Raw genomic sequence first — 24,976 nt, 5'->3', positions numbered from 1 at the left:
CAAGAGAGGGAGGAATGAAGGTTCTGGCACAGAGGGTAATTATCTTATAGCACGCAGCAGGGTGTTGTTTTTAAATCAGCGACAAACTGGAGCAAACACACCAGCCCCAGAGCTGAACGGCACCTGCATGAAAGCACAGCAGCAGTCCTGCAGGCACAGCTCAGGAGGTGAAGTACAGATTCAGAGGAAAGGATCATGTACCTCTATGTTTTCAAAAAAAGGTCCCCAGGTTTCATAAGGCACCCAAGCTCTGGTCAAATAGCAGAAGTGAAAGTTTCTGTTTTAAGTAAGGAGGGGAAAAAACTTCAACAGAAGGATTTCAGCAGTTTGCAGTGAGGGTTGTTTTTGAGACAGCACATAAAGTACTGACAGGCTCTGCAGTCTCTGACAAACAGCACAGTCATGTTATCTACAAGGTACACTAGTTCTGGTATCAAAATGCCTATGACAGAGGCTGGGGTTTCAGCCTGGACTTTCACCCACAGCCTTTACCTTGCTCTCTTCAAAGTGCTCTGATTGCTTCAGCTGCCTTTTGCTCTTGTGGCTTGGTAGTGCTCAGCTTTCAGATGCAGGGGCTCTGCTGCTCCACAGGGAACAGAAGGGCTCATCAGTAACTCTGGATTTACTAAAATTTCTGCTAGAAAGGAGAAGGACAGGAATGACTCATTTTCACATCCCTGTATACGTGAATGCTTCCTTCAAGTTGGGTAACACCCAACACCCACTGCTTAAACAGCCATCTTTTCATGAATACAAAAACATTTTCAGAAGGGTACTGGTTACAGGCCTTATCATGTACAGTGTCCACGCCAGGTTGGAGCCAAAAATTCTTTTCACACAGGCACATGCAAAAGGTAGCCAAAGTGGTCCGCTTTGGGAAGGGCATTGCACAGTGATAAAGCCCTGACCCAACCGCAATGAGAGATCACTAGTTCCTGTTTTGGAGAGAGAAAGGATGGACAGCAACCAACAGCCCTCTCTCCACCTTTAACTTAGAGGTGCTTAAGCAGAGGTATCCCCTGTATACTAGCTGAAAAAAAAAAAAAAAAAAAAAATTTTAAAAGAATTAAAAATCACATTCCAAAAATGAGAAATGTATTTATGTAGGCTAAATCTCAACATTCTCAAAGAAAAAGAAAAAAAAAAAAATTACCTGCAGGGAAAAGAAGAGTGGTAATAAGAAAGAGGAAAAATGATGGGAATGAGAAGAGACTTATTGCAGTAGCATATACACAGCTTTCACGATAGATTGCTATTTTACATTTTGAATGTAGCTTTTGCCAAAGTCATATATCTTAAGCCACCAATGTTTTAGGATTAAAGAAGAGATCATCTGATGTTGTTATTCAGTAGACAGATAGATATTGGACACAAGGAAATGTTAGCAGCAACCACCCAATTTATTCTCTATGTTTAATCAAAATATTTTTGTGTCAGTCATCCTTTCCTCAGGATTGTTTCTGTACCTGGACTGCTGCTGAATTCTTTAGATAGGTTGAGAGGTTGATTGCCAATGATCTATTTCATTAGTAAACCTAAATAATATATTAAGTGTTTTACAGAGATGTATGGGCCAATATTTAGTTCCAAAATCAGTAATTTGCTGGGACTAAGTTACTGTGTTCAGTGTAAAATGGAGTCAGACTGGGCGAGAGGGCAGAGGGGAGCAGCCTGTGCATAGGAGGCAGGAAGGTCATTGGAAATTGCTGAACCACGATCAAAGAGTTGCATATTTCTGTGTGCTGTATGCAACACATGAGCCTTCCTGCACCTGTAGGGAGCAATCAGAACTGTTTTACAGGGTAGTGCATAGGTTTCTTTTAAATCAACAGAATTTTTTGAGTTCAGTGAAGGAAGGACTATGTTGTGGTTATGACAAGGTCACAGAGCGCTCAGCTCAGTTCCCTCTTACTGAAGCCAAGCAAGTGATTCGATTTCTTGAAAACCAGAAAAGAACATTTTCTTTGGTAAAAGATGTGATAGACAGTCCTAGTAGCTGATGATTAGATTCATACCTCTGTGTTCTCATTCAAGGCTATTGCCACTGAGATCTGCAAAGGTCTCACAGCCTGCTGAGCCAGCTCCTGTACAACTCACCAGCTTCCCCCCACTCTCCATCACAGTTGCTTTGTTTCTATAGCCCAGACACTAGGATTGCTGGGTCTCCAGGCTACACAAGGGTTGATGGCCTTCTAAGAAAGTGGTCTTTGCCTCAGTGAGTCTGTAAAATGAAGGTATCAACAAGCAATCCTCAGAGGTGTCAAAGGATCTACAACCTGTGTAAGAGTAAGCCTGATGCTTAAGTCTTTGCAAGACAGATGAGTTACAGTACAGAGCTTTTTAGCTTTTTAAATGACCCTTCTAACTTCTGAGAAGCTGAAGTGCAGCCTGAATGTAAACCTCCTGTGGACTTTTATCAAAAGGTTTGATAGGGCTTTTTTTCCTTTCTTTGAAGAACCTGGTCCAAATTATCTGAAAAGCTTAATATATATGATAAAGAACAAAGCTACAAAGTCAAAAGGAAGGTTTAATTTGTTTCTTACTCCCTGGCAGCTTTCTCCCTTCTGAGTGGAGACACAACAAACAAAAATCTACACTTAACTACAGTGATTTTCCATGTCATCCTCCCCTGGCAAGCGCCTAGCTTGTCCTGCCAAGAACCAAGGGTCACAGCTCCCCCAACAGCCACCTACAAGTACAGCATCACGAACCACTGGTATTCATTCTTTATCCTAAAGTAAACTCATTTTTCCTTATTTGCAGGTGTCCTTCACTGCATGTAGGACGAAGTCCTCTGAGCACTACTGCTGTGCTGCTGTCCAATGGCAGACAGGAGAGGAGGGGAACAGCTCACCACAGCTCCTGCCAGGCTTGCTGCCATGATCCTGCTAAAGCCAACTTTGCTTTTGTCAAAGAAGTAACTGTGTTTGTCCTCAATGTAACAGTCTGCACCACCAATTAAATAAAAGTAAAATTTATTTGGTATAGGACAGAAAAATAAGGAGAACAAAGTCACTTAAAAAATAAATGTTAAGCAAAAAAATTCACAGAACTAGATTAATATTTTATAAAAACCTCAAACTTTAAGCATCTGATAGAAATGTTACTTTCTGCTCAGCCTGTTTTATATTTCCCTCTCTCTTGTGTGGCTTTGGAAGTCCAAATTTAGATGTCTTCCTCTGCATGCATTAGTTTACACTAAGGAATATTTACCACAGACAAACTGTATTTCAAAATGGCAACACTCATAAAAGGTTACTCTCTTAAGACATGCAGTTTCCATTTTTGCTTTTTTAATCTGCATACCTACCTGCTGCATACTCACTGAGACAATAAACACATGCCCTGCTTCTGCCTGAGTTATTCCAATACTCCCCTCTTTGCCAATGCTCCAGTTTAGATTTTAACTGAATGGTCCAAACACATCCATCTTACAGGCTACAAGATCCTTGTTTTCTTCCAATGTACATGAAGAACCATGTACATGAATTTGCAATTGAAGTGCTCCTCAATATCTCAGGTGAGAGATTCTACTTACTTTCTGCTGAATACTGTTTGAAAGATTAAAGCTCACACAATCTGTGTTACATAGAGTCAATGTACCGCTGTAACAGGTTGTTTGCACCCAGCTGTGAGACAAGGGTGTTCACACCACTGTGATGTGGAAGTACAAAATGCACATTTTATACAGTATTTTTTACTCTAGGATTGGTAACAATATTCAGCTGATTTGTTTCTATTTCCTTGAGCAATCTTCTCTTTTCCAGTGTCCTGTGGCCAAGGACCACTCTAGGTCTCTCAACATTTGACATTCTGCTTGAAATAATCTGAGTTTGATCACTTATTTCCATTTTCTACCTCCAAGGCAAAACTTCCATGCTTCTGTACAGAAGATTGTTGTGTTACAATAGCTTTGATGTGCAATAACAGTTTAGCTCCTTTGTCCTCTGCTCCAAGATGGATCTGCTTCTGCAAGTGTCACCCAAACAGTTGATGCTGCAAGGAGAAACTACTGCCCAGTTTTTTAAGTGACAGTATAAGGAACTTCTTTCACAGTGCTGTCTTGCAGAAAAAAACCAAACCTTATGATTCTTTTAGTGTTGGGAAATTCTGGCTTTTAAACAAGAACTTTGAGATGTTATTTATTTCATTTACAGAAATGCACACTTCCTGAATCACAAGCTGAGTTTCCTTCAACAACTCTGGACATTCCTCATTGTGACCTCTTCTCCCAGTGGTTGGTGCAAAAAGTCATAACAAACATAACATGTGCCTTCTTCCAAAAATATAGAGGAGAAATTAATTTTACATGGTACAAAAGTTATTCTCATTTTATTTATAGAGTTGAATTAAAAACGAACATCTGTGGCCGTTGTCATGCAGTGTGAGCCTCAGTGATAATATAAGAAGACAGGTTGAGGTGTGAGGGTTTATAATACAATGCTATCAGAACAAACCCAGGAAACCTTACATGCAAGCAGTGAATCAAATTTAGTTCCATAACCTATGCAACCACACTGAAGTCAGCTGGGCTGTGTGGACAGCAGCATCAGACACTGGTTTTGGGACAGGTCTGAATTTTGAGAGCAATACCAGCAACTGACTGTGAAGCCAACCAGTGCCCACATACACCTCACCTACACACTGAGCTCCACCTGGAGTTAGCATTACAACAACAGCAGGGCTTGGCTCAAACACTGTAAAATGCTACTGTCGGCACTATTTAGTTAGGACCTGGAAGAGCAATGTCTATTAATTCTTCTATTGAGACACAGAAAAGTTGACTAAAAAGTCATAAGGCACCATTGATTCAACATGTTTTGTATTATTCTTTTTTAACACTTCATAGTGAAATAAATACTAGAATACTGATCATATTGTAAATAGCTACTGCTACATGAAGCAATATATTGAATGATAGAATGCTGCATTGTTCTGGAATATATCTTAGGGACTTTTACAGCAACACATATAAATGGAAATGCTGTTGTTATGTAACAAAAATGCCCCTTTTTGCAGGATTAAGCTATTTTACATGTATGCCAAACATCTATTCTGAAGAGGTTTCTAGAGTGAAAAAAATTGCTAAAGCATAAGCAGCTCAGGATTCTTGGCTTGTTAACTGGAGGCCTTTTACACGGCCCATTTTAAAGTGAAACTGAAGCTGGTTTTCCAAGTCTTTGATAGTGGTCCAGATTTCTGGTCAGCAAACGTTGCTGCAATGATCAAATATAAGACAATTTTAATGATACAGAGAACTGGCAGACCACTGGGCAACATTTTCATTGACTTAGCAAAGAAAAACAGTCATGTTGGAAGCAGGTAAGTTATAAAAAAGATATTTCTGAAGGCTTGGGGTTTTTTTGGCTGCATAGCTATTTGGATATTAACAAGGATTTGGCAGGTTAAGGTACTGAAAATATTGTATTCTTAAATTCAAAATATTGTTCCTTAGAAAGGTATTAAGTGCTTCAGTTTTAAAATATGAATAGAATAATTTATCCTTTAAGTTATTATCCTAAAAATCTTATTTGGACTTTTATTCACAAAATAATATCCCAAAGAGACAGGCACTTTAAGTGACATCCATAAAATACATATACAAATTCAGCATTGTGCCAGGTTTGATCCCAAGGTGCACCTGTTATGTGGAGGTCCCACCAGTATCTGTTTAAGAAACTCTTACAGCCAGGATCCTGCAACTGGATGTAGATACATCCCTGCGCCTGCGCATTTAATTGCAGGTTCAAGACCATAAACAGTAAGTTAAGTCATTAGATACAAAAAATGTAAAAACAGGTACATAATCAAATGCTATCACAGCTAACAAGATTTTGTAAACAAACACTGAAAAGACCAAATTAAATTTGATCTGGCCAAATCCAACTCTAGTCTCATCCCCTGCAATGTGATGTCCAGGCTGCCAGGCAGAAAGCAGTTCTGCCCCTCCCTGCTCACAGACAGAGCGAAAAAGCCCTATGCACAGACATTTCAGCAGGGTCCAGACTCTTTGGCTAAATTCTCTAGATTTTCAAGAACTGACCTCATTCTAGCCACAGAGTATACTTAGGATCATGTCTCCCATGCTAGAGAAACATTTTCTTAACCTACATGACTAGTTTCTGTGTTTTATTTTGGATTTTTTTGAGCAACATCCTGTGAAACATGGCTGCTGACACAGGCTTGGTAAGGATGCCAAGGAACACACTGAAGATATCTACTGCTGATGAGAGCGAGGGGACATTTTTCAGAGCTAAACTTCAGAGGCCTGAATAACAAAGAGCTATCATTCACCAGTATTTCAAATCCAAAATGACAATCTTCCTCTAATTTCCAAAGGCATTTTATACACACTTAGATCCACTTGTAAAATTCACTCATACTATGAGATCTTTTCTCACACACAAAATTCAAAAGCTATTAAACATATTAACCACAATGTTAGAATACTTTACTTTCTTCTATCAATGTAAGCCTTGCCACTTTCTGTTGAGACTCCTTCCAGCAAAGTTTGAAAGGACAGGCTTCATGACCAACTCAGAAAACCAAATCTGCCCATTTTTCTTGAACCACCACAGATGGAAAATTTTTGATGCTCCCAGTTCAATGTACAAACCCTGGACCCCCCTCACACCATCAAAGGGCTTTCACTGAGGAACATTTTTGACCTTGGCTTCTCTGCCATAATGGAAGTCAACCAAGCTCTCTGAGACTTGTGACCCAAGTGCCAAGAAGCTTCTTAAGTCAAACCCCATCATTTAATTGTACCAAAGAAACAACTGGAAAGCAGTCTGTGGAGTACTGGCATTAGTGATGCTTTACAGGAGGAGCCTACAACTATAATAATTGCTGGGTTTGCACTCAGACTACTTTCTGAGGACTCTTCGCATGCAGTATCAGGCAGAGGGCATTACAGTAATCCAGGGCACGGATGACATGATGTGGGTTGGTCCACATAAGAGTAGGAAAGAATTAGGTCACACAACATGTAACTCTATTAAAAAAATAGGAAAGAGGGTTAAAAAAATATATATTCTTATGCTGATGAATTCTTCCCTTGTGCTTTTCTTTGGAAGATTCTCTGTAGAAAAAAAAGGCCAGAGACACTCCATCCTTGAGGCAGGATGTGCTGTGCATTGTTTAAGGCTTGCTTGACTAAGTTGAAGTAAAAAAGTTAAAGATGAACTCTTTGTCACCATGTAGTAGGTCTATGGCTTGCAGAAGCAGATAGGCTGAGTAAGCATGCAAAGAAGGATCCAGGGGACTCTTGGCTACACTTTTTTACCCAGCAACTGTTTTTTTAAACACCAAATACTTTATCATTAAAATAATATGGCTACTGTACCCAAAGTGAATGAAACAACTTTGTTCAAGCTCTATCAAATTCAAAGCCAGATCTCCCACGGAGCTCTCCAGGGAGTGGGGTTGGACACAGTAAGCATGATGCACATAAGGTCTGTAGGGTCCACAAAATGCCTGCAGTTTAAGCGAATAAAATTCATAGCTTTGAGCAACTATAGTCCATAAGCCGTATCTATTACTTCTGTAATAGAGACTGAAGTTTGTTCCAGCTGACAAGCCAAGAGTGGAAATCAATCAAGACAGACAACTTTCCAGTCATGTGGACAGGAGAGCTGACTTGAAGGAAACTTGCAAACAGACGTCACCCAAAGATGGGCCAGAACCCATTTCACCTTGGTATAGGTGGGAGTGGGGGGGCACCCCTTTCTTTTCGGACAGACCCACCTAAAAGAGAAAGAAGTTTTTTTGTGTTACTCCTTTGAAGGGAGAGTCTACATCCAAGCAATTAATTCAGTAACTGGTGAAGATCTACTAATTTCCATGCCTAGCCATTAAAAACAAATTTTAAAAAAATCAATCTTTGTGTAGAGTTTCTGGTTAGTTATTAAACAACATCAGAACTTCAAACACTGTAAAGTAATGTTTTTAACTCATGCCATCCCTAATTCCTGGAAGACACATGTATTTTGGTCCACTGTCCCCTTCCCAAAACAGACTGATAGTTCTTGTTAGCCTTACTAATTTATGTGAACACACAACTTCTCAGTGCTACTTGCAATACCTGCAAGCCTCAACAAAAAGTGGCAAGCTCTAAACACAATAAAATTTCAAAGTTTTTAATGTTTTTCCCTATATGAAGGTTTTCAGAGCAAACTCATAAAAGGAAACACAAAAAAATGTGCATGTTACTTTGCCTTCTTTTGTGGACTAATAGAAATGGGATGAAAGCTAACAGAGCAAAGTCAGAGACTAACAGGAAACTCTGCTTCAAACCAAAACTTTGGTTCACAACAATTCATTGAAATTCCAACTTACCTCTACTGTCATTTCTTGCTAGTTTACTTGGATAACTTCTGTTCATGGGTACATATGGCTCTGGAGGTGGCAAATCAGATATTGGATGAAAAGAAAATCTGCTTTCCCATTCATCTGAAAAAAATCCCATGCAATTTACTCATTAGTTTTCTGACATAGCTTAGGAAAGTAATTAAAATTGACATAATGTTTGATGCATGTTTTATATTGCAAAACGCTTACACAGCTGAGTACTGAACCAGCATTCTCTTAGAAAGTCAGGGAAGATGTTGTTTTAGGTTAATTTGGGAAAGAAAACTTTTATCAACTTTAACTGATCATTTTACCAATTTAATGTAAAATCACAGATCAGGAAAACAGCTACAATTCCACTAAAATAAGTCTTACTCTTTCTTCCATGTATAACAGATCTAGTTTTTTAACACATACACACACACACTGTGGTACCAGAACTGCCTACTTCAGTCTAAAGTCTGAAGTTTCTCCTACTTCAGAACAGTACTTTGTTCCTGGTATAGAATTTACCAATATTCATCTATCATTGACATACCAAGATCAAAAGCTTCATCAAAATCACAGTCCAATAAGCACTGTTTATTCTCTCTTAATATTTATACTGGAAGAAGAAAAATAACCTTTATGCTAAAATTTATGTCAGAGAATCCTGTATATAACTAGCGTCAAAAATGGAAAAATACATCACTTGAAGTTATATCTCTTTAGACTACAGAGGCACTTTTGCTGTACTTACTGAGTCTATAGAATTCTAAATAAAGCAAGCTGACTAGTTTCTACATTGAAATAATAGGAAATGTTCCAAGAGCTCTGTTCTGCGCCTGATTTTGAAAGCCTAAGGAAGAAAGTAATTTCTTCACTTGCTTGCTTCAGGACTTTGCAATCATAACTTTCTTGTGATATTGCTGCATTTTACTACATAATGTAATGAACAGCTAAGTTCTACTTGTACATGTGGTTATTTGCTGGATCCAGCTTTTCCATGTTTACTCCCAATAGCTGCAATCAGAAACCAGTGTCTAAAGGAGCTGCATTTTCTGAACCCTGCAAATGACTTGTGTAGGAAGAAATATGCCTGTGATCCTTCTGCCTTACCTGATGTGTGAAGATGTTTCAAAAGCGTGAGTTATAGTTTCATTTTCTGTTCGCTTTTTTCTAACCTTATAATTGTCAGGAATACCAATTTTGGCCTCCTGTAATCAACTCAAGGGTTTATCTGTTCTATGCAAATAGAAAACAATTAAAAAGAAAAGCATGACAAATCCTTAAAACACAGCAATCTTGGACCTCATCTTTTTAATAAACACTAACAGAAATAGATACTTGACATTTTCAGCAATGTTCTGATAATCTCTTCCCTCATCTGTTTTTCAGCTTTCAGCTTTTGAGTCATCTAACTTGTTCAGACTTCCAAAGTGTCACTGTAGCTGTGGTTTGAATTCATATTAGAGTTGAAACAATCCCCTTCCTTTTTTCAGGGTATTTTTCAAAGGGTTATTTTAGAGACTGTATTGATTACTTTGCAATTCTGCTCTATGTATAGCATATTTATTCTGTTCTTACTTGCCAAGGTTGAGACCCAAGTGACACCTCTGTTGGTCAGAAATCAAAGGTTGGAACTAGAAACAAAGCCTCTATTCCAAACCTTTTTTGAGGTATTAGGGCCAAAAGCCACTACACCTTCTCTATGGAGGGCAAAGAGCTGGGAGGATGGCTCACCATCACCTGGATCCTGGAAGCCGTTTCTGACAGCTGCTGAAGGTGGCGGTGGCGGCGGTGGCGCTGCCGAGCCCGGCCGGTCGGGGGGAAGCGGAGGTCGCGGTCCCCCTCTCTGGCTGTCCAGCCCTGCCCGGGAAGGCAGCTGGGGAGTAGTGGGCAAAGCCCTCGAAGTGCTTCCGTTCCTGCTGATGGGAGGAGGTGGTGGGAGCGGGCCTAGAGCAAGGCAAAAGTAAGCACATAAATGCTGTTAACACCAGGGGTTACTCTGGCAGTGGAGAGCCACCGAGGGCATCCCAAGGCCTCCCGCTAACAAAAAGGGCTGTTTTAGGACCCTTGGCCCCAAGGGGTTATGGCCCTCAGCACTCACTTCCCTGCTCTCCATGGCTCTCTAGGGATTTCGGGCTGATTTGGGGAGTACAGCTCAGAGGAGCAGGATGTATCCAAACACAAATACACTGCACAGTCTATGTTCGCACTCCCCCCAGCTATAGAAGCCTCTGCAGAGATCCTGGTCCTCAAAGCTACTTTTAAACCACTCTAAATTACCAGTGGACACAAGAACCACACAAAAAGCTTGCCACACAAGCTAAGAAGTCACAGCTGAAATTTAGGGTGCTGTGGAGGTCCAAACCATAACCCATTTCCTTTCTATGTACCACTGCAAGGCACGAGGACGTGCAGCAGAAGACACCTGCTACCTTCAGAGGCTCCTTGTCCATAGGGGTGGTCCCCTCTGGGTGTCACAGCCAGGGTCTGTGGTGGCACACAGGGGAGCTCTCTCCAGGAGTGGCTGCATTAAGCAGCAGCTCATCATCTCACTCATTTATAAACAAATGAGCTGTGTGACAGGTTTTTCAGTAGTTGGAGCATATCCATCTCCCTGTAAAATGGAAACAGACCTCACACAGGCTGGCATTTCCAATGCCTGTGAATCCGTAACTGGCACGGACATGGACAGGTCAAATATGAAGGCACAGCCTATGTAATATAGAGCCAGGGCTGTCCTGAGGGCAGGGGAAGGGTGCTTCTACATGGAAAGTAAATAAAGACAGGAAAGCTGCTTCTGCCAGGGAGAGAAGTGCCCGTGGTTAGGATACAAGAAGGTGAAGCAGAGGGTGTGGAGAGTTATGCATGCTTGAAAGTTTCACTAACCTCTGTTTGGAGCAGTTGGGCAACTGGCAATTATATTAATTTTCAATAAATGCTTCCCTGTGTTGATGAAATCTATCTACAGACATGCACTTTGAAAAAGAGAGCAGTAGATACTGTGTCTCCAGCAACAAGCATTGAAATGTTTCAAGAAACATGCTGTACTCTGTGTATTTTTGCTCCCCTTCTTACTTTACAAATTACTAAAGTTTGCCTTCAGGACATGGTTTCAAAGAATGAGAAGCATTCAGCAACTTCCAGAATAGCTTTGCTTACTCTTTCTAAACCTAGCTAAACTCCATTGTCTATACTGAACTGCTGCAGAATAGGTGTATTTATGTTTAGAATGTATTGCTACAACTTCCTTCTACTTACTGAACTAGACTTGAGCCAGAAGAAAGTTAGTGCAGGTTTGCTAAAACCATGTGCCTCAGAAAAGGGTCAACTAGGAAAGTACTGGCAGAAACCAAGGCCATCACAGAACAAACTTGGAAGTGACTTAATAATTGCAGACACTCTCTGCAATTTGATCCAACCCCCCCAGTCAATTTTAATGGGATTTCTCTGATTTATTTACAACATGCTGCACTAGCATTGTGCCATCCTGTGGGCTGGCAATCAGCTCCACAAAGCATAGTTTCAGGGCCACTATTTTCTGTAGCTGCACAGTTGCTGTAGGTGTTGGAGATCCAGGATGGTTCAAGGAGCTGGAAAGCTCTCAATGTCTATGGGAGCACCCACGACATGAATTTCTATTGTCTAGGACCAGGCAGGCTAGAGATGATTTCTGAGTTTATTCCAATGAAATTAATGATGAAATGAAGACAGCTCTATGGAGTTTCCCAGCAGTATCTTTTGTGCAATGTTTTTCTCTACCTGATGTTACAGGGCTCGATTGTGCCTAAATTCTCTCATCTCCAGAGGGACAACTGTCAGGTATTAGAGAGCTGAGTTATGATGTGCAATTCTTAAAAGTTATGAACAATAGTTGTCACAGAGGACAAAGTACATTATGAAATTGCTCAAAGGAGACAATCCTACTTTTAGTCTAATTTGATATCTACATATGGTAAGTAACAACACTTAGTCATGCTGTAACAAGTGCTATTACATTTAACAACTGTTGGCTAGGTCTTTTATTAAAGCTATTTGTATTTGACTGTGTTTGTGCCTCTGAACACGTAGAAGGTCAAGTTCCACGAACCTCCACTCACGACAACACGACCATTAAATCTTGTTGGTTGACTCAGGAAGTCAGATGCAGTCACTTTACCAGAAGCTTCTTTGCATCAAGAACGTAATGGGGAAATCCACTTACAACCCTTTTCAAATTGACTACACCTCTTTTCAAGTGACTATAATGAAAGTTACCAAGATTTGTACAAGCACACGTGAGCACACTGGTGATGCACTTTGACTTTCTTAAGCCACCGCGATGCCCATAAACCCTTGCTTCCAGCTGCAGAATCCCTAGTGCCTAACAGGGATGTCATCCTGGGATGCGTTTGTTGTGCAGGCGAGGCTGGTGCTGGCACGGCCAAAGCCCCCTCTCCCGTGCCACCGGTCCCGACCAAAGCCCCCTCTCCCGTGCCAGCTGTCCCTGCTCCCCACCTGAGCGGCCGGGCGGGTCTCTGACGGGCGGCGGCGGCCTCTCGCCGGGCGGCGGGGGCAGCGGTCCGGAGCGGCCCCCGCCGGGCGCCGGGCACGACCCCAGCGAGATGTTCCTCTGCGGCAGCCGCGGCATCTCATCGCCGCCGGCGGGGGCGGGCGGGACCGGGGGCGGCCCCGGCCGGCCGGGGGGCAGCGGGGGCGCCGGGGCGCCGAGGTTGGGCCGGGGGGCGGCGGGCACGGGCGGTTTGCTGTTCTGCGGCGGCGGCGGCGGCAGAGAGGCCTCTCGGGCGGCGGGCGGCCGGTGCCCGGCGGGGGGCGGCGGCGGAGGCGGCGGCTTGTCCTCCGCGGGCCGGCCGGGGGTGGGCGGCAGCGGCGGGCGGCCCGAGAAGGGGGGCGCCGCGCCGGGGCCCGGCTGCCGGAGGGGCGCGCTCGATCCCGCGCCCCGGCTGCCCGGGAAGGGCGGGGGCGAGGGCCCCAAGCTGGGCTGCCGGCTCAGCCCCGGCACCGGCGGCGAGCCCCGGTTGTGCAGGCTGGAGGCGATGGGCCGGGGCGTGCTGGGCACCGGCGGCGGCGCCGCCTCGGGCTTGGAGCCGGCGTCGGGCCTCGGCGGCGGCACGCGGCCCCTCTGCGGGTCCGGGGCGGCGGTGCGCGGCCCCGAGGGCGGCCCCGGGAAGCGCGGCGGGCCGCTCGGCGGGGAGAAGGGCTTGGCGGCGGCGGAGCGGCCTCCGGGCGGCAGGACGGGCGGCCGGCCTCCCCCGGCGTCTGCGGACACAGGAGAGGGAGATCAGCTGCAACCGGGGCTGCGGTTCCGAACGGGCCGCGTCCCGAGGCTCTGCGGCGGCCAGCGAGCAGCCGGCACGGGGCACCCCTGCCTTGAGGCTCAATCCCAACCCCCGTACCATCGGGAAACCACCCCAGAGTACCAGGCGACATCCTGATATTGCTTATGAGGCGCGAATTAAGTGGCCACAAAGTAACACAAGTGATGCAGCCGTCATACAGAAAGCATATAAATAAAACCGCGAGGGAAGAAATGGTGAACAGCAAGTACTGAATACCATCAAACTGAGAGCAAAGTCTTAGCTTTTAAATTACATTTGACAACGAAAGTTCAGCAAAAGGCTCTTTTCAGCCCTTTCTAGTAGCTGTGAACTAAGGATGTAGTTGTGCACATCGGGAAGAGGGCAGCCGGCCCTGCAGTTCACAAGTACTATTCTGCGATGCCAGGAACTTTTGTATTAATACAAGTTCCCAAAAATAAACTGTGACACAATAGAAAATACCAGCTCTGAGAGACTGTTTTGTACACATGTGCTGAAAAATTATGTTAGCCTATAAAATATGCAACATTTGTAACACTCTACAACCCTCATTGCATAGTCCTTCTTCAACAAGTACGAAATCCTATGTCCTTAAAAAACTCAGTGACCCCAGATGTCCTTCGTTTAAAGGGTCATGAGGCTTGGGGCAGCTGTTTTGTCAGCCAGAAGCACACTCCAGACAAGCCTGCATCTTCAGTGTGCGTACCAGCCACCTGGGATGCCTCATGCACTCCCTAAGCAGCAAATCATGCTGCTGTGGAGCTGACATGAGTACTTTCCACTTGAAAAGTAGATTCTTTTTCCTGGTGCACAAGAAAGAATTAGCCTGGATCCTCCTCTATTCCCCTCTGGTCCTGCACATCCAACAGCTAAGGCAGGATGTAATCTGCTGACTGACCTTTGCAGGTAGCCATTCAACACTACCAAGATCTTTAGTTTTCATCAATAACAGGGAGGATGGGTGGAAAGGGAGTCTGGCTTCTCCCTCATAAAAACTAATAGTAAAAATAAAACAAGATTCAAGCTGAAAATTGTATTTCCTAAAAACCTACAATATTTGATGGTTTTCTCGATCCCAGCAGGTAATTTATTGCAGTGCTTATGAAGGTTTTAAGCAGTCATTTTTTCACACTGAAAATTTAAGGTCTTTCTTACCAGCATCTCGATTTGCAGTACATCTGAGCTTCGGCATTCCTGCTTGAAAAAGGCCTCCAAGGCCAGGTGGTCCACCACCACTGGAGCCACCACCACTGCCACCACCAAAACCCCCGCCACTGACACCTCCTCCAAAGCCACCTCCTCCAGATCCTTTGGGTTCTGTAGGGAATAAAAGATCCCCCAGGTTAGTGAAGCAAGACTGATCCTGCAAAATCACCTCTTTCCTTAGAGTAATGCTTACAGCTGGGGAAAAATGGATGAACTTTGAAAACACACAAGGTTTGGATCATCACCAGCACCACTGTACTGTAGAGGAGCTGGGGAAGTAACCATAATAACCATAGCCTCTGTGTTAAGCCATCACTTTAGTCTGCTCTAGACTGGGGAGCAGAGCAAATTGCTGCAGAGAATTTAGAACTGAGCATGGATGAGACCTCTGAGAATATAATTTAGTCTTTGTTAGCACCTTAGTTGCTTCTTCCTGTTTCTTTGTACATTTGCTCTCTTATGCTTCCCCTCCACTTCTCCATAAGCAGAGACAGGGCAATCTCATGGGAAAAAGGGAAGGAAGGAGGAAGGCAGGTTCTTCCTTTGGAAGGTGTCTCTGGGGATCACTGCTGGGAGCGCACGGAATTCTCTCATTATTGATGATACTGCAACATATCTACTTATTTAAACAAAGCCTAGTAGGAAAGGAGATGCCATTGCTGTAGGTTCAGAAGTGCTGTTATAGGATCATTAGCTGTCAATGCTTCCAATAAGCAGGAATTATTTTATCAGCCCTCCCCCTTTTCCTCTCCCATTTCTCTAATGTCAATATTTCTGCTGACAACTGAGTTGCCAAAAGTAAAATGGAAGTGTTTCCTCAACTACAGAGGAAGAGCCTTACTCAGAGAATCACTGCAAAATCAGCAGGTGCACAGGTTGGGCTATCTGTGGAGATCAGCTCTCAGATGCTGGGCCACACAGGCTAAGATCAATTGCTTAATTTCTTGGAATCTTGATTTCTGTAACTTTGGGTGGGTAAAAATTTCACTGACTTCAAAGTAATTAAAACTGTGGATAAAAAGCACTTCTAAAAATTTCCCCAAGGAAGAAGGAAGAGTGTATCCATGGGGGGGATGTTTCACATTATCCTCTTTCTTAAGCATGTCAGCTCAGTTTGGCTCTGACTCAGATAGGGTGTGACCCTCTGGAGAAATGCTGCTACCATGCTTTAGTCTTTCATCATGATTTGTAATTTCATGTAAATAAGATAATAGGCTGCATCATTTTTATCTTACCGTTCACCCCCTCCTTTAATCCCCTCCAGCTCATTACTATACTTAGAATATGTAACTTGACATTTAGAGATAATCTTTAAAAACTGTAGCTGTCTGACTACAGGACTGTATCTAATTTTTATTTTTTTAATTATTTTTATTTGGTCACACTCCTCTGGGCATTTCCTTCTTTCATCATCATGTTCCTATCACAGTCCAGATTTTAATTGCACGGCCAAACCTAGACTGAGGTGTATTACATTTTCTAATTAGTCTGTAGAAGTGTCTTTTCTCCTTAGGTAATGAATGCTGTTCCTCTGTCAGCACAGGCCTGTGTTCCTCACTCTTCTCCTGTTTCTTTCTGCCTTCCCAATACTTTTGCTACATGGGCTTCTCCAGCCTCCTCCTGGCACGTACCAAGATGTGCTGTGAGACACAGCTGGATAAAGACCTTATTTCCATTCAGGTAAGTAGAGTCACTGCCTTGTGCAGTACTGCTGGGCTGGCTGAGCAGCAAGGCTCAGCCAAAAAGGTAACACCCCTGAGTCACTCCAGGAGTGGCAAAACTGCATGCAGCAGTGACACACGGGTAGAGCAGTGGCTTCTGGCTCTGGTTTTGCTCTAAGTGCTACTGGAGCCAGTGGTGTCACGCCAGGCATGCATTTATTCTTATATTGTTTATGCGAAAGTAGAGTCTGAAATCCCACTTTATTTTCTGTCCTCTCCTCAGTCCTTATGGGGGTTTTGTTTGCTTGATCTGCTGCAGGTCCTCAGCAGAACTCCTGGTAGGGTTTGCATAGTTTTCTGATATAAGCAAACAGGAAAATAAATGACTTTATGAGAATTAGCAAACAAATTAGCATTCACATTTCATAAGCCATACTTGATTTCTCAGCTTACTGTTCATTCATGATGAATAGAATTTATTTTTGTGCATGATAATTTCTGTCACATTCTTTTATCTACTCTCATAGCAATTCATCTGATGATATATAAAATAATTTTCTGCTTTCAGATCTGTAGAACCATTCATGCCTACAGAAATTCCAATATGTAGAATCATACTTACTGTCTAGAATTGGAGCACTTCTGTCATTAGTAACAGTCTTCTTGAGCTTTTTTCCTTTGGTAATATCAGATAATAGAGCATTTCGCCCTGCTTGTTCTGACCTGCTTAGGGATGGCTTTTCAGTATTTGCCTGCAAAACAAAAATTAAAAATGAGGAGGCAAAATAGATCCCAACTTCTAGATACAAAGTTCTGCTCAAATATGGTAGTTACTTGAGACTTCAGTGTCTGTTTTAACAGCACTGGAGTGGATAGCACACCATGTCTAGTTTTGTGAATGATACTACAGGTAGCTGGCCTTGTTACTGACTCAGAGTCCCCAACACTACTGCTATTCTAACCCACATTATTCATTAGAAACAGAATACTTCTATGTGAATTCACCTTTTCTGAACTGCTGATTTAGAATCTCTGATTTTTTAAAGCCAAGGCATATCTGTGGCAAATTGCCATTCTGGAGACTGAACAAGAACAGACTACACACAAGTTGATTATCCAAGAAGGTATTCTTGAAAGTTGTGGTGAAATGCAATTTTGAGATAAATCAGAGCAAAGATGGACCTTTGCCATTTTTAAGTATTTCTTTCTAAGCTAATATAGTAGACAATCACCACTTCAATAATATTGGCCTCTTCATATAGACCAAATAAAACCTTTGGATGTATGAGGTTTGTCTCAATGATCCTGTCTCTTCAATTTATGATTTGGTGACACAGTTTTTCAAGAAAGAACAAAAAAACTCCAAACAATATGCACTTACGCACATACACATATATATGGCTCTTTCTTCTAGGAAACAGTTCCTGAAACATTTTCTAATTTATCAGATCAGTGTAATGGAGATTTCCTGAAAGGTGGGGAGAGCTGTCATGGAGGGACCAAGCAGAGTATATATCTTGCTTGTGGTGGAAAGACTCTTGAGAGACAGCCCATTCTGTGTAATCATCTAGGGTTTTGCTCTGAAAAAATCTAGGTACTTCAAAATGGCATTTCAAGAAGCCTCTTCCTTCTTGTCAGTGAGGTGACTGACTGTTGGCAGGGCAGGCACAGCACAAGCTCTATTCCAGTTTAAGTCAGGTCTGACGTAGTTTCACCCACCATGTTGTGCCAGCAGTGGATTCTGTGCTCTGATACCACAGGCTGGCTGAGGGACTTATGCTAGCTAAGAGTTATCCTTACCAAATTTAAACAATTGGATTTATTTTTTTCCAGCTCAAGTCACAGAAATACTCCAGTAGAACAAGGGAGAAGGTGGGGCTACAGGTTCGGAGAAAGGCAAGAGGATAGCAAGACTTCAACTCCCCATGGAAAAGCTGTTGTCTTTCCACTAGACCAACCACTAGTGTGGGAGGAATAAAAGGATGGAGAGTTAGAGTGGACAGTGACATACACATGAGAACTGGAAGGCAGTGTAAGTGATAGTCCTTCTCGTAAGATCAATGACCAACCATAAATAATATGTTGGAGACCTTTCACCAAATATCATGGATACCCTCATCCACACCTCAGTATCTCTGGACATCCTGTTCAAAGTGACAAGCAGCAGCAGAGAACAGTGCATGTATTTACCTCCCATAAAACTTACCAAGGCCAGTGTTGGGGGTGGAGGGGGAGCTGGAGGGGGAGGCACAGGCATGGTGGAAGGCTGAGCTCTGTCTGCTCTTGCTAAGAAACCTGCACAGCAAAACACAAACACACAAAGTCCAGAGATTAATACATTTTAATAAATACATTTCTACTCAGCTAAAGAAACATCCTTGCAGTGAACAGGTTTATGTTCTGTATTTTTGAAGTCTAAATAATCGATCAAAAGCATTTTAATTATATGGAAACCAGCTGCATCTTTAAACAGGGGCTCCCTACATGATCCCCACTGCCATACAAATTCATAGATATACATCCAGTTTTGAACACTTACACAATCCATGCATTGCTATGGCAGTACACAAAATGCAGTAACCAAATTGAACTCTGTTAAACCCAACAATCTTGTTCCCGTGGAAGTGCTTCAGCATAGTCCCACAGCTATACCATCAACTCTTACCTAAAGAAGGCATCATACTTTAAGATCATACTCAGGAAGAGTTGCTGATTTGTTAAATCCCTTTAGTTGCTAAAAGATTCCTCCACCTACACTGTTATGGGTAGAGTGGAACAGCAGAGCTCTGGGACAGACTCATGCTTCTTCCTCTCTCCCTGCTTGCTCTGAAGATCCCAAGCTCCAACATCATGTCTGAATACACCTCCCTCCTCCTCAGAAGTAGCACACACAGACATGATCTGGATATTCTCCCTAAGGAAGAAGAGCAAGCAGGCAGCCTGGCCTCTCAGCTGCAGGCTGCTGCAGACAGAAAAACCTGGTGATAAAGCTCAGCCCTTCACAAGCTTCCCTGCCAGAGACCAGGCTCACACTTTTCCCTGCCACAAGCTGAACTTTCAGCTTCGAGCAATTCTAGGAGGGTCACACCTGAGATACAGAGATTTAGTACAACAAAATTATGGAACAACCAAAAAATAAAAAAAGGCCCAAGTATCAAGGACTGTATTTTCAAGTCACAAGGGCTTTTTGTGGCATTTTGGCATACAGCTTGCTGGAACTGTGCCTATCAGGGGCTTTGGAGCGTTTCTAATAGTGCTATGGCATTTCAGCATGTCCTTCACTCTTTTATCTGAGCTTTCACCCATGCTGGCCATTCACCTGAGCCACCTTTAATAACAATGATTTCCCACCACTTATATAATGTTTGCATAAGACAGGTAAACACAGTGGAAATAGGAACAATGGTAATTCTCCAGACAACCCCAGGCTGATGGCTGAGATCCACAGGGCACTTATTTACATGAACACACTGCTCTTACTTTTTAAAGTAACTTGATTGTATTAGATGAAACCGAGGGGAAGTGTAATAGCACAGTATCTGTTAAATCAACATCATGCCACATACACTAACCTTTGCAGTTAAAATGAACATTAGGAAAATGTGCTGAATGAAACAAAATGGCATTTGCAGTGAGTCACCACCTACGAAGTCTGTAATGGCTCTGACATGATCCATGATATGCGTGTCAGAAAAAATTGTTTAGAAGTACAGATTTATCTCATCAGATGCTCAAGCTTCAAAAGAATTAGAATACAGCTGTAACTCCCCCTTCCCACCCCCCTCTCCCCCCCAAATTGCTGAGTTACCTTCCTCAGAAGAAATATTTTCTGAAATAAGACTTTAGTGGATTTTATGTAAAATCTTTAGGGAGGAAGGAGTCAAACACATCACCCATAGCTCTGGCTGACCATCTAGAAAAATCATGACGTTCAAAGTGGTGTGAGACACTAGTGCTGTCCCAAGTGTCTGCAGGTTTTCTTCTCCCATACTGCAGAAACTGTTTCCAGTTACTGCGAAAGAGCGAGCAGAGCAGAGGGGAAGCTGGCGGATAGACAGACTGACTGACAAAAGAGGAAACTGTGTGAAGCCAAGCCTACACAGTGCTGTGCAAATGCACGCGTTCACAAAGTCCTGCAAACAGACCATCCTGCTCTCATCAGTCCTCTGCTGCATTACTGAGCATCTTAAGCTCCTCCAGAGAAACAACAGATTCATATTCAGAGGTTCAGCTTGAATTTAGTTACATTTCCATCTTCCAAATCTGTAGCTCTCATAGAGCTCTGCACAAAGCCCTATCCTTTCCCAATCAGCATATTCTAAATGCAGTATTTGAAATCTGAAACCTATTAAAAGCACCAAGACTAATGCTGCTTTGTTCTTCAGCTTCCTGTTTAAAAAATTGGTCAACAGGAAAATAATTTCTTACAGTAGACCACAACCATCCTGTTTCTTAACACAGTCTTTTCACAGCTGCAGATGTCTCTAACTTAACTGTGCCATGAGGGTATTCCACCAAGCTTTTAACTGCTTCATCAGATTGAAAGGAGAAATTCTTCTCTCTGCATTGCTTTGCTAAGAAGTCAAAGCAGTCTAGCTAGTGTACCATCAGTCTCTTTGGCACTCCATGTGTCACAGTAAAGTTTCTGGAGCAGGCAGACTACAGTTTGGTTTGATATCAGGCTTTTAAATGAAGGAAGCTCAGATCTGAATGCACCAAGTGAGCCAGGTGGTCTGTGAAGCACTTTCTGTAAAATACCATAACTTGTCTACCTCCCTAACTAATCTCCTAACTTGCCAGTTAGAGATTGTTTCCCACTTGGGCTGCTCTGTTCTACTTTTTCCCCCTTTTAACTGGATTGTTTTAGATCAGCTTCTTAGGGAATTGGTGGCATAAAGAGGAAGTAAGGTGATGCTTGAAGCCTGAGCTCTCTAAGGGGAAGCCACTACCCACAAAAACATCCAGCTTCTCCAAAAGCCTCTCTGCACACATGATTTGCAAGGAGACAAATGTGGTGAGAAAGGCACTAGGTGTTCCCTCCTTCTCTACCCCATCTTACACGTACCTGTACTCAACCACTGCACATTAGCCAGTGTTTCTGGTACTGGAGAGCTCTCTCAACAGAGCTGCCATCGAAATTAGGCACACACTGGTGAGCTTGCACTTTGCTGCTGTTGAACAAGCCCTACAGCCCTCAGAGACAGGCTGGGAAATAGCATTTTGGAAGCACAGGACAAGCTTCTGTAATAAACCAAACTCTGGCAAAACTGGCCTGAAGTTTATCAAGAGCATCCTGCTGCAGGGTTGTTTACTCAGGGTGCTCTAGAGCACACACTTCCTTTAGGAGCCATCAGAAAAGAGATCACATGATGTGACTGAGAAACCTGTGTGCCCACACAAAAACGTACAATGTGCGCACTTACAGAGCCCATAAAACACCCTAGATTGTAAAATTTTAGTTTAAAACCTAAGTTGCAATACTGCTTCACTCTTACTTTTGCCACTCTGACTCTGCTCCTGCTGTTGAAAAAGAGATTTTTAGAAACTCAAGCTGAACCTCTGCAGGAAGAAACAGCACCTCTGTCTTTGAAGCTCTAACTCATCCTGCTGTTTGGTTGTTAGACTTTGTACAATCTATTTCTTTGTCTGACTCACTGTAAGCAAAAATAAAAGAGGTGCTCTCTGGATTTTAAAATTTGATCCCTATAAGCCCCTATGAAGAATAACAATAGTCTGAAGAGATGCAGTGACCTGGTGACTTGCTCCCCCAGTACACGACAGAGCTGGGAGTAGCCCTTGGGATGAGAGCTACTCTTGGGCTGCAGAACCAAAGTGGCTGAGTCAGCACAATGCTGAACTCAAACTCTGCAGCTGCTTTGATCATCACCAGTTCACAAGACCACTGTTTCTTACAGAACACAGAGATGTCTTGAGTTGTTAAGTGTAACTCTGCAATTAGAGGAAAGCTTTGGTTACTGTTCTACATTTCTGCAGAGGACTCACATCATTTGCTCTTGGTCAGTGGGGAAGAGCTGAATTTAAGAAAAGGCTATGAAAATAGGCTAGAAAATGTTAAACTGCTAAAGGCTGGCACTACAAAATACTTGAAACAGTAACCAATCCACCTAGTAATAAATTTTACCCACCAAATCTGTTAACAACCAAGTTTCTTATAATGCCTGGTGCTGCAGGGTGTTGAAGAGGAACTGGTTCCAGAAGACCAAGGCTGAAGGTGACACGTGTCCTAGCATATTTTCTAGGCACCAGTGTAAATTACCACAGCTTTTAAGAAGCTATGTAGAAGCATTATGTCTGGGTGAGTGTCGGTAGAGCAGCAGAAAGGACTGCAGTAACTAACCTGCATACATACACTGCAGCATCAGCCAGTGAGCACCAAGCACAGAGGTGTGGACTGCCAGCACAAGAAGGATTTCCACAGCCGGCCGCAGCAGCTGCTCTCCCACTGCGCCAGCAGCAGCGCAGGTCCATGGGCCAGGAGCAGGCACCCACCCCTGCAACCCTCACTCTCTCTGCCCTGCCTGGGCCGGCGCCCTGGGGCTGGGGCAGCCTCCCTGCAGCCTTCCCGGGAGCGGAGCTCATGGAGCCCACGTCTGCTGCCTCTGGGAAAAGCCACCCTCGCCACCAGCAAATGAGATGATCCAACACTGCCTAAGTAAAGAATACCTGCATACAGAAACTAATTTCTGCAAACTACCAGGTACATCCAGCAGCCGCCACCAGGAACGACATTAAAATGTTGTGTTAGGCAATGCACCACGATAAAGACTCCTTTAATTTAAAAACTGAAATAGATGAGAGAGGGAATATACACCGCATTCTGCAAAGAGCTCCTTGGTCTGCGGAGTAATCCATAAAGAGCAAAAATGGCACTACACTGAATCTAGTGAAACACAAATTTTGGGCACTTCAGATTTCATTTGGTATTTCAGAAATCTTTTCAGGAGCATTACGAATGCTAAAAAGAAACAAAATGAAACAACCTTTATTGTTGGATGGACAGTGTGAACAACCACACTGCAAGCGCATGGTTTGTATCCGGTCAGGCATTTTGAGCTGCTTGAAGGCCCTCCCTCTTAAACATTGAGTCAGAGGCAGACAGACAAACTCACTGTGGTTAATCATTTCCTGCATGATTAATTTCTAAGCAAAAAAAGAGGAAGGAACAAACAACTGTAGAAATAAAACAGAATTTATAAATTTAAGGGGAAAAAAATCCTGAACTTGCCAATTAAAAATGCTGATTGCTCCCCTATGCAAAAGTTCCCAGCTTCCAAACCAGTACTGATTTTGTTCTTTCAAAATCCAATATTTTCTCCTAATGAAAAGATGATTTTTTAAAAAATTTTAAAATCTGAATTTGAGGAAATTGGGCTACATTACCAAGTACTTTAGTAAGGTAGCTCTCAAAACAAAAAGGGCAGCTTTACAAATTACTAAGTAGTCAGAAAATCACCTACAATCAGTTTTATACAGATGACAATATTTTTTCATTAATTTTTTTTTTTTAAACAGAGTACTAAGCTATTAAACTTTTTTGCCAAAAATAGCTACAGTGATGTCATGAAATTTGAGCCGATGTCATGAAATTTGAGCCCCACTGTTCCCACTTTCCTTGGCAGACCTAAGCCACTATAATTCTACATGTCCCATGTTCCACCACCCCAATCTCCCAAGGCCAGAGGGGCTGCCTGCACCAGGTGTCAGTCCAGGAGCATGGCACAGCGTGAATGAGAACATCAGAGGATACTGAAGGTGTTTCTCCCATGCAACACCATGCCAGTAAATCCCCCCTGAAAACATCAGGTATTTTTTTTCTCTTTTTATTAAAGTTTCTAAAGTTTCTAAATATATAAAAATCTATAAATAAATATACAGATAGATGGGTTTAAGTCCCTAAAGAGTTCAACAAGGGTACCAAACCAAATTCAGTTGAGCATGAAGCTACCGGAAGATACTGAAGAAGAATTCCCTTATAGGGTAAAGAAAAAATATTTAGGAGACTCTCTGGCCTCAATCACTTGCACATGGAGGAGTGAAAAGCCTATCTGGCACTCAAATAACCTGATACAAGTTTTAATTGAGACACTGCTGTCTCAATTAAAAGTATAGGAAGCCTATACTCAGCAGGAGAGCCTGGATTTTCCTTCTCCTAGCTAGGATAAAACTTTTGAGGTTGAGGAGCTCCAGAGAAACAAAGTGCTTATAAAATGTTACTGTCGGTATTTTTGGGTCCTTTAACATCAGTGCTGGTCTTTTAAGAATAGTTTTTGTCTGAGAAGACAATGCTTTTGGTGCAGGGACTACAAGACTTTGTGGCCTGAGACAGGACATTATAAGGGTGTGAAAATATAAATTGTCCTCTCCTGTCTGGAGGAAGATGTGGTAGCAAAAGGAGGCACTAACTTTTCACCCTTAAAACCACTTGCAGAGATCTGG

The 24,976-nt window shown here is 42.9% G+C and overlaps 2 protein-coding genes across 3 annotated transcripts in view; both read right to left on the bottom strand.

Annotated features, from left to right (window-relative positions):
* GPR155 (G protein-coupled receptor 155) overlaps positions 1–3,814 on the bottom strand; it is a 38,356-nt gene extending 34,542 nt beyond the window's left edge. The window contains exons 1-2 of the mRNA XM_086897752.1: positions 2,016–3,814; positions 493–634 (exon numbers count right to left, since the gene is read on the bottom strand). The gene's annotated coding sequence lies outside the window, so the exon portion shown is untranslated. The remainder of the gene's footprint in view (positions 1–492; positions 635–2,015) is intronic.
* WIPF1 (WAS/WASL interacting protein family member 1) overlaps positions 2,959–24,976 on the bottom strand; it is a 53,854-nt gene continuing 31,836 nt past the window's right edge. The window contains exons 3-9 of one of the 2 annotated variants that reach the window (XM_086897759.1): positions 18,726–18,814; positions 17,142–17,271; positions 14,808–14,969; positions 12,832–13,593; positions 10,072–10,284; positions 8,338–8,451; positions 2,959–7,746 (exon numbers count right to left, since the gene is read on the bottom strand). In XM_086897759.1, coding sequence (XP_086753885.1) covers positions 7,691–7,746; positions 8,338–8,451; positions 10,072–10,284; positions 12,832–13,593; positions 14,808–14,969; positions 17,142–17,271; positions 18,726–18,776 — 1,488 coding nt within the window. In that variant the 5' untranslated portion in view covers positions 18,777–18,814 and the 3' untranslated portion in view covers positions 2,959–7,690. The remainder of the gene's footprint in view (positions 7,747–8,337; positions 8,452–10,071; positions 10,285–12,831; positions 13,594–14,807; positions 14,970–17,141; positions 17,272–18,725; positions 18,815–24,976) is intronic. The other variant, XM_086897760.1, reaches the window with a different exon arrangement.

Source organism: Cyanistes caeruleus, chromosome 7 (genome assembly GCF_971803275.1).
Source record: "Cyanistes caeruleus chromosome 7, bCyaCae1.hap1.1, whole genome shotgun sequence".
Taxonomy (NCBI): Eukaryota; Metazoa; Chordata; class Aves; order Passeriformes; family Paridae; genus Cyanistes; species Cyanistes caeruleus.
This window is presented reverse-complemented; position numbering and strand designations above follow the sequence as displayed.